Genomic DNA, 13,706 nt, shown 5'->3' with positions numbered 1-13,706 from the left:
CGTTGACTGTCCTCGGGTGCCTTGGCTACTGCCTTGGTTGCTTGAGATCAGCCTGAGCGTTGATTGACCTGAGCGGTCTCCGTCAGACTTTGAGCTCGTAACTAAACTTGTCCCCTCTTTGCTTTGAGTTTCTTCTGTTCTTTCCTGGAAATGGCGTCTCGTGTCCGGCTGCATTGGTGTATGTTAGGCATTGTTAATTTGCTGTATTATGATGTGGGATAGGGATTTGGATACATGCTAGTAATACCACCGTTCAATCGGACCCACTCCGTGACTCGTTGATCTGATAGACTCAAACGGGTATAGCGTGCATGTCGCCATGCTTCGGTCTTAAATCTTCTTCCCCAACTCAACCAAACTTCCTTCCTATACAACAAATCGCCACCTGACTTTTGTATTATAACCTCAATACTTCGATCTCACGATCGAGTGTCATCGGGTGCCTATTGTTCCTACTTCGTTTTGATGGGACCGAGTCGACTGCGTGTAATTCCACCTCGCCCTCTTGACGATGTAGATACCGGTATTACTACCGAAGATACCGACTCCCAACGCTCTCAACACCGCAAAACTCAGTCACCGCCAGAAGGTAACAATCCTCTGGCATCCGGACATTCTCACCACGACGCTCCCGATGAGTATAACGACACTGAAAGCGTAGATACCGTTATTTATGATGGTGATTCTACTCAAGAACGCTCACTTGCCGGCGCGTCGGTAAATCGCCGGCGTCGGGGTATTTCCGACGATAGCGATGATGAAGATGACGGCGACCATGACCTGGCGGAATCCTCTAGTGAGAAGCCAGTAACATGGCGCTCATTGCCGAAAAAGGGCCAGCTTGCCATCCTGACCTTTGCACGTCTGTCGGAGCCATTGGCCCAGACGTCTTTGCAGGCATATCTGTTCTACCAGCTTCGATCTTTTGATCCCTCGCTTCCCGACTCAACTATCTCGGCACAAGCAGGCGTCTTGCAAGGTAGCTTTACCGCTGCACAATTTGTGACTGCCGTTTGGTGGGGTCGACTGGCGGATACTGAGTGGATGGGCAGGAAACGGGTTCTCATCATTGGGCTGTTGGGAACATGTATCTCGTCCCTCGGGTTCGGATTTTCGAGATCGTTTGCTTCCGCGGTAGTGTTCCGAATTCTAGGCGGTATTCTGAATAGCAATGTCGGAGTGATGAGGACGATGATTGCCGAGATTATTCACGAGAAGAAGTGAGTTTGCGCAGCTGCGACAACGCTAGACCCTCTGTTCAAATTACAAGGCACCTAACAAGTAATCATAGGTTTCAGTCTCGGGCATTTCTTCTGCTACCGATGTGTTTTAACATCGGAGTTATCATCGGGCCTGTATTAGGAGGCATGCTGGCTGATCCTGTGAGGAACTATCCGGATCTGTTCGGACCTGGATCGTTGTTAGGAGGCAAAGATGGTGTGGGTTGGATGATGCATTGGCCATATGCACTACCGAACCTGCTCAGTGCCGCATTCATTCTCGCTTCTTTATTGGCTGTAATCCTCGGATTAGACGAGGTAAGCGTCAGCAGATTTACCTACTTTCCAGGTTGCTAATAGATGTCCTAGACCCATGAGGTTACTCGTTACCGAAGCGATTGGGGCCGGAAGCTAGGCAAAAGTCTTGCCAATACTTTCTCTCGCCGTCGGATCCCGCAGTATTACCGTCCCCTTATCAGTCATGAGGACGATGAATCTCTATACGTTGATGGAAGCGTAGCCAACAGATCAGCACCCCCCAGCCCAGCTCGCTCACGCGTTCGACCTCGTGGTGATCGTCCCAGCTTTCGTCAGATTTGGACGCCCAATGTGTTGCTTACTTTGCTGGTGCATTTCTTATTAGCATTCCACACCAGCGCCTGCAACTCTATGACTTTCGTGTTCTTGCCTGCCCCGCTGGCTCCGGAAGGTAGCCGAGACGGTCTCTTCCATTTTGGCGGTGGTCTGGGATTGCCATCCTCTCGAGTTGGTCTTGCCACTGCTATTATTGGGTTCATCGGCCTCCCGCTGCAGATCTTCATCTATCCTCGAGTTCAGTCCCGTCTGGGGACCTTGACTTCTTTCCGCACGTTTCTGCCATTCTCACCTTTGGCCTATGCGCTCATGCCGTTTATCGTCCTGATACCACGATACCCGTGGCTGGTTTGGCCTGCATTTACGGTTGTTGTAGGGTTGCAGGTGGTCTCACGAACGTTTGCCCTCCCGGCTGCGATCATCCTTGTGAATAATAGCGTTACGGACCCGCGCGTTCTAGGAACCGTCCATGGCGTGGCGCAGAGCATCGCAAGCGGCGCGCGCACCCTTGGCCCTTTGATTGGAGGATGGGGCTTAGGACTGGGACTCAAGTACAACATGGTGGGCGGCATATGGTGGGCCCTGGCGGTGGAGGCCATAGTAGGCTGGTTCTTGCTTTGGTCGATTTATGAGGATAATGGGATTGAGCAGAAGAAGGATCAAACCGAAGAAGAGGACACCTAGTGAGATGTTATGTACATAGCAGATGACATAAGATCTGGGCAGCATGGTCTGTCGCGGGCTTATGAGTCTACAAGATACGCATACAAATACAATAGACGCATTTGATACCAGTCCATTTAGTTGATTCAGTAATGTCAGGTCATTAAGTTCGTTAACTTTTCTCGGGCAAGCAGTCGCCATGGCTCTTCGTTGCTCAGCCATGCTTGAAAGTATTGGTTTACTGAGCGTACATCTTAGTATCTCTTACATTCCAATTTCAGACCAGCTAGCAGATAGCGACTCAAGCCCCCACAGGAGTTATAAAAGCCTTGATCGCCTGCTTAGCATCTCCATTGTTGGATTTCAAGAGCTCGGTCGCCTTGACCTTCGTTAAATCTAACTGGTCAACCTGCAGCCATTGTTATATGTCAGACTACCCGGAACGATGGGGAGAAGGAGTATGATAGCAAACACACCAAGAGGCTAATATCTTCCGAGGCAACTTTCACGGCCTTCTTCCTCACTACCTCTGCCTCCTTCTGCGGCCCAGTCGCCTTCTTGCCGGCATCCTGCCCCGCAACGATCTCCAACCGGCTCATCGCCTTCCCCAGTGCCTCCTGGTCCGCCGATAAAGGCGGCTTGGCGCCTGAGTCCGCACCGATCTCAGTCGTGTTCAGAGAGGAAAGGGCAGCGGCGGCTTTGCGGTCTTCCGCGTTTGCGGGGCGGTGCTGGTCGGCGGCGCCAGCGTCCGGGTGGGCAGAGGGGATGGAGTCAGACATGGTCAGTAAGCTTAAGTAAGAAGGTTTAGTCGAGTCAGGCAAGAGCTTATATCAAGCCTAGGGTAGATTGTGGGGACACGATCTGCAGGAACGTGTTGTCGTTGTCTGTGATGGAAGGTTGGAGGAGTCGATAAGGGAGGCATGACGCCGATAAGACTGGGCAAAGTCATAGTATTGCCCGATTAGGACTAGTTCATAGTGTGACTCAGGCCGCGAATAACCGGCAGTTTTTTCTTTTCTTTTTTGTTTGCCAAATGGTGGTGTAACAAACCTCTGTCAAGTTGAAGGTCATCTGGCAACCTACGTCGCTCAATTCGTTGGTTTTTCTACGGAGGATCCGTCTAAACCACCTTTCTCGTAGCCATCGAATCATCAGGTAGCCGTCGATCCTGAGACTCCACATCATGGACCCTTGGACTCCAAGCTGTGCGTCCCCCGGCTATGCCCTTTTCCCCGCCATATAGCGTATAGCCGCCCTGGATGCTGACATTGGAATCCCCACCAGCCTGGGCTTCGAAACCCATCAAGCAGGATGTCCCGTACAATGATGCTACAGGTGTTCAAGCCGCTCTGGACAAGTTACAGAAATTGCCTCCGTTGGTCACTACGCAAGAGGTATACCCCGCATTCTTTACGCTGATATACTACTATGACTCAAATGCTGACACAGTGGACAGATCACCAACTTGAAGAAGAACTTGAAAAATGTGGCACTGGGAAAGGCCTTCGTACTCCAAGGAGGTCTGGATTCGCAATTTACAGATTCTTCGAGTTTTGTTGCTGACCCGTTAATAGGAGATTGTGCGGAGCTGTTTGACTACTGCAATCAAGACATGATTGAGGCTAAAGTTAAGCTGCTTTTGCAGATGAGCTTGGTTTTAATTTGGGGTATGTTTTTCTCGTCAATCTGCTCTATACCGACATTAACAATTACAGGTGCCAATAAGCCCGTCGTCCGTATTGCGCGGATAGCAGGGCAATTTGCCAAGTGAGTTCGCCAATCTTTGGCTAGTTCTAGTACATTGGAAAGGCAAACCGGTCTAACGTGATCAGGCCGCGGTCGAGTCCGATGGAAGTTGTCAACGGCGTTGAGATGCCCTCTTTCCGTGGAGACAACATCAATGGCTTCGAGGCCACGCCGGAATCCCGCAAGCCAGACCCATCACGGCTGGTCTCCGCATACTTCCACTCTGCCGCCACACTCAACTACCTGCGCGCATCGCTAACCTCTGGTCTGGCCGATCTACACTCCCCACTGGACTGGGGACTCGGCCATGTCATCACCCCGACCATCAAGGAGAAATACGAGCGCATCGTCAACCGGGTCAAGGACGCCCTGCGGTTCATGCAGACCGTGGGGATCGACACCGACCGCGGTGTAGAAACCGTCGACATCTACACAAGTCACGAAGGTCTCCTACTCGAATACGAGCAGAGTCTAACCCGCCTGTCGAAAAACCCCGCCATTGAAACCACCCACCCTGCACAAGCCGCCGGGGCAACCGCGCCCCCGCAAAGCTACTTTGCGACATCCGCCCACTTCCTCTGGATCGGCGACCGCACCCGCCAACTCGACGGCGCGCACATCGAGTTCTTCCGCGGCATCGCCAACCCCATCGGCATCAAGATCGGGCCCAGCATGACCCCAGACGAGCTCGTGCGCATCCTCGACGTCGTGAACCCCAGTCGCGAGATCGGCAAGGTGACTCTGATCTCCCGTTACGGTGCGCAGAAGATCGCCCAGCATCTGCCCAGCCACATCGCCGCCGTCCAGGCCTCCGGCCACCTGCCCGTCTGGCAGTGCGATCCCATGCACGGCAACACGCAGTCTACGCCCTCCGGCGTCAAGACTCGCCATTTCACCGACATTCTCTCCGAGCTGCGCCAAGCTTTGGAAATCCACAAGGCGGCCGGCTCGTTCCTTGGTGGCATGCATCTTGAGCTGACTGGCGAGGCGGTCACGGAGTGCGTTGGTGGTGCCGGCGGTTTGACCGAGGAGAACTTGAGTGAGCGGTACACGACGTTCTGTGATCCCCGGTTGAATGAGAAGCAGGCGTTAGAGTTGGCGTTCTTGGTGGCTGGATTCTACCGCGAGATGGACGAAGAGACGAATTCAATCTAACGAGGAAATGTGCATACCATATCTCGGGGGTTTTTTCTTTCTTCCTTCCCTTTTTACCTTTTCTTCATCTACTTGGAATATAAAAGCATGAAAGCGTGATATGATGACGAGCGAAATACAAAAGTGTCGTACAGTGGGACCCAAGAATATACTCACTATAGTGAACCAAACAATATTGGACATGAAATTTAAGAAACCCCGCAAAATAGCCCTTATCGATAAACCCACGCAGATACTGGTTGAGCTCCGAAGCCATTGCATCCCGGTAACATTGTTCAGGAAATCGAACCAACGCCGGCGACATCAGATGCTTGAAATTACTGATGTTCATCTCGATCGTCACGTACTGAACATTCTTTTGTTTTCTCTTCCTCCCCCTTATCTCCTCCATCATACTGTGTTGGTTCGTGTTTTCATATCTGTGCGCATATACTGTTGGCGTGGCTATTACATGCTCTGGGATATACTCAAGGCCCATGGATGTGGACATGTGTGCCTACGGCATCTTACAAAGACCAAACTGAACAAAAAATCTCCAATTGACACCTGTACATTACAAAATTCAACTGCTAAGGGGTATGATATATGAAACAGAAGACGTAAACCAACGTACGAAACACCAAAACAGCCAAACATACGATTACGGTACCAGTGGGCTCCCGATCTTGGGTTTAAAAGCAAGACTCTTCCGTCTGGCTGCCTCTAACTTCACCCGCAGCTTCTGTGAGTGCTCCTCGCTTGGGCCTGGGTTGGAGAAAAGTCCCTGGCGGAGCTGCTTTGGAGGACAGGTCTGCTGGACCAGTTTCGAGCGTTGGGATAGGAAGAAGGGGGTTGCTGGGGACATGCCAACGGAGTCCATGTTGAAGGTGAAAGCGGGAGTTTTGGGGGTTTGGAAATACCTCGGGTCGATTCCCGGGTAACCAGCTTCGGATTTCTTAGTCCTCTTGGGAGTGGAAGGCGTATCGCGGGCAGTGGATGTGGTTGTTCGCGCGAGATCGGCAGCGCCCACCCCGGACCGTCTGCTGCCGGCATCGGCTTTGACGAGGGTTCCGTTGACATTGCTCAGTGCGCGGGGCTCCATGCTCTTTCTGCGCTTGGCTCCTCCACGCGGGATGATTGAGCTGTCGACGGCATAGTGAGCCTCGTCAAGCCACTTGTTTTCTCTTTCGCAGTCCAGGACCCAGCCGACACCTACGCACTTGACCAGACCTGCGGCTTGCCTGACCTTCTCCATAGTACGCACACCACCATCCTTGTAGACGACATGAGTTATGCCGACTTTGCCTTCCTTGGTCTCTGTCTGTTCATCGGGAGACACACTCAAACGGGGATTCCAGGACCAGTTCTTAACACATCGGGCACCCATCTGCTGCAAAAGCTCCACAAAGATGCCACTAGCATCCTCTCCTTCGGTCGTATGCACGTCCACGTATACAACAGCTCCTTGCAAGGCTCCGGTGGGAGTCGGCTGGAAGATGCTGCTGCGCCTGCGAGGGGGCTTGGCAGGGCTGGGAGAACGAGAAGGCGCCCTTTTCCGTTCATTCTCCTGTGTTGCATCCCGAACCCTAGAGCTGCTCCTCGACCGAGTAGGTTGCAATTGTGGCATTGTACTGTACGATAATCTTGGTGCCTTGCGAGGGGGAAGGGAATCGACATCCTCTTGGAGGGCGAGGATCGATTTGCGAAGTCGAGGGGAGGAGCGAGTCGGTGATGTGATAGAAAGAGAGCGGCCTCGCTTACGGGACACCTTCAAAGGGGATACTTCCCCTTCCGGCTTCAGGGGGACCTTGGACACGGTGTGGAATGTCTGCAAGGGGTTGGTCTTGCCGCGCACGGGCGTGGCCGGTGCGGGAAGCTGAACTTCGTAATTTTCTTTTTCATCATCCAGTGTTTCTTGAATCGAGGCAGCTGGGCGCACTGGACTCTCGTAAACAATGGAAACTTGTGTATCCTCACGAGCATCAGTCTGCTTATTTTCCACAGGGTCCTCATCGCTAAATATCTCGAACATAGGTAGTCCAGGAGACTTCTCCAGATCCTCAAAAGCACAGCGACCCATTTCTGGCTCCTCCTGGTCATCTTCGTCCACGGTGGCTGCAGGTTCTTCGTGTGGCTGGAGTTCCTCAACTACTGGGGACTGTGACTTAGCGGAGTGGTCGGGGTAAGACACATCTTCTTGGGCATTATCGACATCGCTAGGGCGGTTCAGACCGCCCGAAAGGGAGAAGATGCCCCGACGTCCAGAGCGCCTCTGCTCAGTCTTCTCAGGGCTGCTCGCCTTCCATTCGCTGAGTTGCTCGGCCAACAACGTGAAGCGAGGACGTTGACGCTTTTCCTTCTCCGGTCCAGGAGTATGACGTTGTGGCTGAGGAGAGGGCTGGACGTCTGGGATGGGAAGATCCTTCGCAGTTGTACCATCAGCGGCATCAAAGCTTGTGGTTTCCGCTGCAGTGTCGCGGTACTCATCGGGGAAACGGGGAGGCGCGAACGAGGCGAAATACTGTGGAACAAAGTAGAAATAGTTTGGAACCTGGGGAGTCGGGGGTTCCTCGATTTCGTAAGGAGCATATACCTCAGGGGTGAGTGCGCGTGGTTGAGGGGTTGGCTCTGGTGTTTCTCTAGGAATCTGTTGAGGCTGTTCAGGCGTCTGTTCAGAGGTTTCTCTCAACGCCTGCGCAGGCGTTTGTCTTGGAGTCTGCGAGGACGTTGGTCTAGGGGTCCGTTGAGATATTCTTCTAGATGTACGCCGTGGGGTGCGTCGTGGTGTACGCTGAGGCGCTTGTCTCAATGTTCGCCCGGGAGTACCAACCGCGACAAGAGTAGGCTCTTCCTCGTCGAAGTCGTAATCATCGAGCATATTGACCTCTTCTTCGTCATACTCCAAGCTAGGGTCGACGCTTTCATGACCCCCAACTTCTGAAGTCTCAGCATGATGCTCTGTTTCTCCATCACCAGACATCTCAAACGTGCCGGTAGGATCTTCAGTGAAGACATCCTCAAGCCTCTCAAGCATCCTTTCGCGACTTGAGAACTCTACCGGCTCTTGGGGCTCTTCGTCCTGTAACTCATCCTCAGATTCGTAGTTCTCTTCCTTGGTCTCATCACCCTGTTGATTTCCAAGGGCGATGTCTTCCGCATCCGGTGCGACCGAGATTCCATCGTCGGCAGCATCGTGCTCAACCTCGATCTCAGTATCGACTATGCTCTGGGCATATTGAGCAGACTCATAGGCATCCTGCTCTACGGCCTCAAAACATACCGTGTAATCCTCAGGGATCCCTGGCATATACGCTTCGAGGCGCTCTTCAAAGTTGTCCTGCTCGAGATCATCCTCCATGAGGATATTTTCGACAATCTCGTTTTGGCCTTCAAAGAGCTCGTAGATACCATCGACTCCATCGCTCTCCACGGTGCTTTCACGATCCATGTCAACAGGATCCTGAGGCTCTTCTGGGCTGTCGTTGGTATCTTCCATGTCTTCATGCTCACTTGCCGTGTCTTCATAGTTTATATCGAAATCTTCCACCGCATCTTCGTGAGCTTCGTCTGTCTGTTCTAGGGGCTTTTCATGACTCTCATCCTCCATCTCAGACTGTGGAGTATACGATACATTGTGGAAAGCCGGGATAGATTCAGGTTCGGCTTCAGGTTCAGGTGTCTCGGCATCATGTCGACTGGCCGGGGTTTCGGTAACGTGCTCAGGCTCCTCCGGCATTTCCACGGTCTCTTCCGAGTCATACCTCTGGTAAGACGTTTCAGCAGCCTTGGGAGAAGGGGCCGCTTCAAAGTCTTTTCTCCCGCCGGAACTAGCCTCCACATGCTCAGTCATTAAGGATCTCGAGAATAGCAAAGAACTTTTGAACGGAGAGGCAACCTTCTTCGCAGGACTCTGGAGCAAACTCCTTTTCAAAGGCGTTGACGATTCCTGCAGGGACGGCTGTGACAAAAATGAGGCTCCAAAAAGCCCCTTCTTCGGTGAAGACTTAAGCGGGGAGTTCTGCCCAGGTGTGAAATTTGGCTGGGAAAGTGGCCTCACATCATCAAAGCCGAGATTACCACGTCTCGGTGTGTCCAAGTTCGCTTTCCTGGGTGACGATTTCAGTGGCGAGTTTTCTGTTGGGCTAAAATTAGGCTGAGAAGTAGGCTTCGCATCCTCGGGCAAAGCCAGACCGCGCCGTGGCGTCTCTCGGAAGCTGTAGCTAAATGGAGAAGGGGGAGGTCGGCGAGCAGGGCTGGACATGAAAATCGCGTCGCTAAAATCAACCGACTTCGGTGGTTGCAGAGTAGGCTGTCCGTTCTCATCGACAGCTTTGGGGCTTTTCGTGGAGGTGAAGTTGATTCGCTTCACTGGGGAGCTAAGTCCGGTTTGTTCTGATCCGTGTTTGTTGGGGGAGTCGCTGTGTAGCTTATTCTGGTCCTTGGTCATGCTTAATTCATCATCCTCACCATCAGAGCTGGCGTAGGATGAAATCCCCTTCGCGACTTGAGTTGCCTTCTTCGGAGAAAGAGGTTTGGAGGCACCCTTTTTGGTCGCCGCAGGCTTGCGACCTTTAGCCGGAGTACCCTTTCGAGCAGGCTTCGCCGCAAGGCCAGCTGGCCGTCTTCTGCCTGCCGGTGGTGGAGGCGATGGTTCGCTGAAGTCGTCCGAGTCTGAGACATCCTTAAAGGTCACCGTCTTCTTCTTCGCCGGGCCTCGCAAGAGATTCGATCTCATAAGCGTAGAATTGGTCGTTATGGTCACCTCCTTCGGTCCTTGTTGAGACACTGCATCCTCAGCAGCCAGGACGCGGGCCTTCTTATGAGCATCAGCAGCCGCAGCGGTTGACTTCGCATTCGTCGACCCCTTCGGTCTACCTCTCTGCTTGGGAGCAGCAGTCGCAGATTCCGTCTCAGTCGCCGGTTTCGTCCTTGGTCTTCCGGCCCGCTTCTTCTGTCCATCTGCATGTGCTTCACCATCCTCATTCTCACCCACAGTCCCTGACCTAACAGACGCAGTGGTAGTAGGCTTCCGACCACGACCCGTAGCAGCAGTAGTCGATCCAGCAGGCCTGCCTCTGGCTTTCGTTGTCGCGGATTTCATCGTATTCATGACCCCCAGCTCATCGTCAGTATCCTCATCCGAACCATCCTCAGCTGCTTTACTCAAAGACGACAGATTCGCCCGGGCAGTCCGCTTCCTCCCCTCCGTAGCAGAAGAGGGTGCCTTCGCCTTCGTCGTCTTCGCCGCAGCCCTGCTAGCAGTAGTAGTAGTAGTAGTTCGCTTGGCCGTACGCGTCGCGCGCTGCGGCGACACCGCCGGAATAACCGCAGCTCGAGCCATTGTGCAGCTGTATGTATTCCGTCGTCGGAGAACAACACAAGTCGTGAATGTGTGTTTGTTTCGGCGGGGGGAAAAACAAAACAAAACAAAAAAAAAAAACAAATAATTAATAACACACCGCAATACTCATTGTGTGCTTGCTATCGGCCACACAGTTTTGTTGAGCTAGAAACACCTTCGAGGTATATGCAGGGGAGTTGGAGTTGGAGGTGTGTGTTGTTCGTTTGGCTGACGGTGGGTTGACGCCGATCGTTAGTTAGGTTAGTCTCATGTGGGCGTTTGTCATGGGTTGCTTGTTTGGGCGATGGCGTCGGTTTCTCTGGCAACCGGGTGGACCCACAGGAGCACGTGAGGGTTGTTCTCTTTGCATCATTTGTGTCTGTGTATGATTTAACTGGGTGGCGCTGCGATTATTATGATAGTTTAATTTGATTAAAGTGTTTTGACTGGGGTTCGGATGGAGGATGGAGGAATTGTTGGTTTAATGTTGTCATTACTTGAGTGGGTTGAATATTACATACAGCTTTGAAGCTAAAAAATTACAACTAGGTAATCCAAAAAATATATTCAAAAGGGACTGTGCCAGGAACTGCGAGATGTACAGTAGCTTACATACAATCAAGCCAGAAGTCACAGGAGAAAGATATTAGAGGAAGGAATTGAAGAAAGCAAATACATGTCGGGATATATCGCAATATATATAAAGGATTTCCTTCAAAAGGAAAAGAAAAAAAAAGAAATCCACGTTCAATAGAATTGCTGCGGTTCTCACAGCATGGTGAAAAGCGCAGCACTGGCCGCGATCACAGTCGAGATAACAGCTGGAGACAGAACAGAGCCAGAACTGTCCAACAATGTGACGGGCTCGTAGTCGGCCGGGTTGGTGTTGTTCAGAGTGCCATCCCAGCAGTACTTCTGGAAACACTGCTTGCAGACATCCGGAACCGGAGTGTTGGTGCGCTCGAACGACCGACTCAGAATGGCACAGCCGACGCAGGTAGTCCAGTTACCATCACGGGTGCCGTTACCCATCGTCACCACATCGTATCCGTTGAGAATGGTCTCGTCTCGCTCGGAGATTGAATAGCTCGGCTGGAAAGTCGACCAGTTCGAGTAAGCCACGTACGGGTAGTTCGGGAGGTAGACCACCAAGGGCGTAGGGCCGGTGGTGTTCGAGCTGTTGCATCCGAAGAACGTTGGTCGCGTGTTCAAGCCGTTGTTGACAAAGGTGTTTTGGTCGGGGATCGCGGGGAAGGAGGTTCCGTTGGCGATGCCGGTGGCGTTCAGGCTGCGCTCGTACGTGGCGACGAGAGCCGTGCCGTTGGGCCACGAATAAGTCGTATCGGCGGAGGAGTCCACAGCAAAAATGACATCGACGTGACGCTCATGCTGAATCAGAGGATGCAGAGGAATATTCTGAAGATCCTCGCCGCCGTCCACCATATCGAGTTCCTGCTCATGGGCTGCCGGGGAGCTCTCGTTGGCCCAGTTGTAGAACGGATTGGGGGCATAGACGGCAATGTCCTCGTCGTCTTCACCAATCTTTCCCAAGATGTCCGAGAATGCCGTCTTCAGGAAATCAGGAAGCGCGGTGGAATTCACCTGCAGGAAGAACTGGTTGAACAAACTGGATGAAGTGCCCATGACAAAGCCGGCATTATCGAAACCGCGGACACAGGTCTCATTCTTGGGGATCGAACCACCGTCGAATTTGGAGCCCAGGTACTCCAGCGGCACAAACCCGTGAACCGTGGGATCAAAAGTACCAAACTCCCACGGGTTAAACTCATAGACAGTGGCGTTGCTGCTAACCACGAGCTCATCGGGATACCGACCGTCCGCAACAAGGAGAGGCATCGGCATCTCTGCTTGCTTAAAGGCATCGGTTAAAGCAATGGACGACCACGTATAGCTCGGGCCGCCATCGGTAGCGTTGATTAATTGATATGAGAGCGCGCGGCCCCTAACGATTGCCTGTCAGTGCTGCTCGCATCCACGAGGTCATCCATGACGTACCAATAATCAGTAATGGTGGTTTCGTATCCCGCATCCTTCTTGTCTTGCACCGTATCGTACACGTGCTTGTAGTAAGTCGCCGAGTCCAGGATCTGGATACTATCGCCGTCCGGGCCCTCAAAGATCGAGTTTTGAAATTGCCAGACCCCCCCTTTCTCGTTCGTCTGCAGCGCCGAAATGGTGGTGAAGTTGTTGACATAGATCGACCCCACCAGCCATCCACCACCACTCAGACCCGACAGATACGTCGCCGACTGGAGCAGACCACCCAGCTGTCCCGTGGCCGTCGAGTTTTCGGTTCGACTATCAAACGCTTTGATCGCTCCGGCACCGTTCATCAGGGCGCGATAACCTCCGCCAGACACGGCAATACCAATATTGGGAAGGTTAGACGTGTTACTCGCATGGCGGTCAAGATACTGGACCGCATCAAAGTCCTTAATTGTGACATGGTTGAAGAAATCCTTCATGGCCGACTGAGTCTTCTCCCTTCGGGTCTTCAACCAGGAGGTCTCATTCTGCGAGAGCCCGGACGATGCGCTACGCACCGTCGGGCGATTCGCCGGACAGCTGACGTTGGACGGTACATATCCATCGGGAGCGTTTGGCAAGGCACGTTCCAACACCGTTCGATCAATTCGCTCAATCCGTTCTCCGTGAGGGCCTGGGGCCGCTGTCACGCCTGGGGACCGCCAGTGATGTCAGAATAGGTTAAAAGCGCGACGATCGTCGTAAACCGCGAGCTGCAACAATGGGGGGGATAATCAACCTACCAGACAGCAACCCGACGACCGCAATTGCAGCAGCTATGGGTTTCATCCTGACATACAATGGTCGCCCACCGTTCTACGTGAAAGCGACACGTTTTGTTTGGAGCAATGTGAACGAGTTGGTCGGAGACTTGGCCAAATTTTAGGAGAGGCAGTGGTCACTCCTTTCTTTTCCTAGGGGTGTTCTTGGGGGGGGGGGGGGGGGGGGGGGGGGGGGGGGGG

At 52.8% G+C, this 13,706-nt stretch overlaps 5 protein-coding genes across 5 annotated transcripts; 2 read left to right on the top strand and 3 right to left on the bottom strand.

The window, feature by feature from the left end:
- Positions 1-320: 320 nt before the first annotated feature.
- BDV37DRAFT_188092 (putative MFS multidrug transporter) lies at positions 321-2,587 on the top strand. The gene is made up of 3 exons (XM_032079612.1): positions 321-1,220; positions 1,292-1,538; positions 1,590-2,587. The coding sequence occupies exons 1-3, from the start codon at positions 466-468 to the stop codon at positions 2,496-2,498; spliced, it is 1,911 nt and encodes a 636-aa protein (XP_031938350.1). The 5' UTR covers positions 321-465; the 3' UTR covers positions 2,499-2,587.
- A 51-nt stretch (positions 2,588-2,638) lies between these two features.
- Positions 2,639-3,353, bottom strand: BDV37DRAFT_188080 (huntingtin-interacting protein K). The gene is made up of 2 exons (XM_032079610.1): positions 2,954-3,353; positions 2,639-2,886 (listed from the first exon to the last, which is right to left on the bottom strand). Exons 1-2 carry the CDS (start codon positions 3,254-3,256, stop codon positions 2,779-2,781), a joined length of 411 nt encoding a protein of 136 aa, XP_031938349.1. The 5' UTR covers positions 3,257-3,353; the 3' UTR covers positions 2,639-2,778.
- A 115-nt stretch (positions 3,354-3,468) lies between these two features.
- BDV37DRAFT_188043 (3-deoxy-7-phosphoheptulonate synthase class II) lies at positions 3,469-5,698 on the top strand. Its single transcript, XM_032079609.1, has 5 exons — positions 3,469-3,871; positions 3,934-3,997; positions 4,052-4,144; positions 4,193-4,244; positions 4,310-5,698. Exons 1-5 carry the CDS (start codon positions 3,737-3,739, stop codon positions 5,376-5,378), a joined length of 1,413 nt encoding a protein of 470 aa, XP_031938348.1. The 5' UTR covers positions 3,469-3,736; the 3' UTR covers positions 5,379-5,698.
- On the bottom strand, positions 5,699-10,807 carry BDV37DRAFT_188036 (uncharacterized protein). The gene has a single exon (XM_032079608.1). The coding sequence runs from the start codon at positions 10,696-10,698 to the stop codon at positions 6,019-6,021; it is 4,680 nt and encodes a 1,559-aa protein (XP_031938347.1). The 5' UTR covers positions 10,699-10,807; the 3' UTR covers positions 5,699-6,018.
- Positions 10,808-11,237: 430 nt separating this feature from the next.
- On the bottom strand, positions 11,238-13,681 carry BDV37DRAFT_256008 (lysophospholipase family protein). The gene is made up of 3 exons (XM_032082790.1): positions 13,488-13,681; positions 12,715-13,396; positions 11,238-12,661 (listed from the first exon to the last, which is right to left on the bottom strand). Exons 1-3 carry the CDS (start codon positions 13,531-13,533, stop codon positions 11,467-11,469), a joined length of 1,923 nt encoding a protein of 640 aa, XP_031938346.1. The 5' UTR covers positions 13,534-13,681; the 3' UTR covers positions 11,238-11,466.
- Between the last annotated feature and the right edge of the window lie 25 nt (positions 13,682-13,706).

The sequence above is a fragment of the Aspergillus pseudonomiae genome, assembly GCF_009193645.1.
Source record: "Aspergillus pseudonomiae strain CBS 119388 unplaced genomic scaffold BDV37scaffold_69, whole genome shotgun sequence".
Taxonomy (NCBI): Eukaryota; Fungi; Ascomycota; class Eurotiomycetes; order Eurotiales; family Aspergillaceae; genus Aspergillus; species Aspergillus pseudonomiae.
This window is presented reverse-complemented; position numbering and strand designations above follow the sequence as displayed.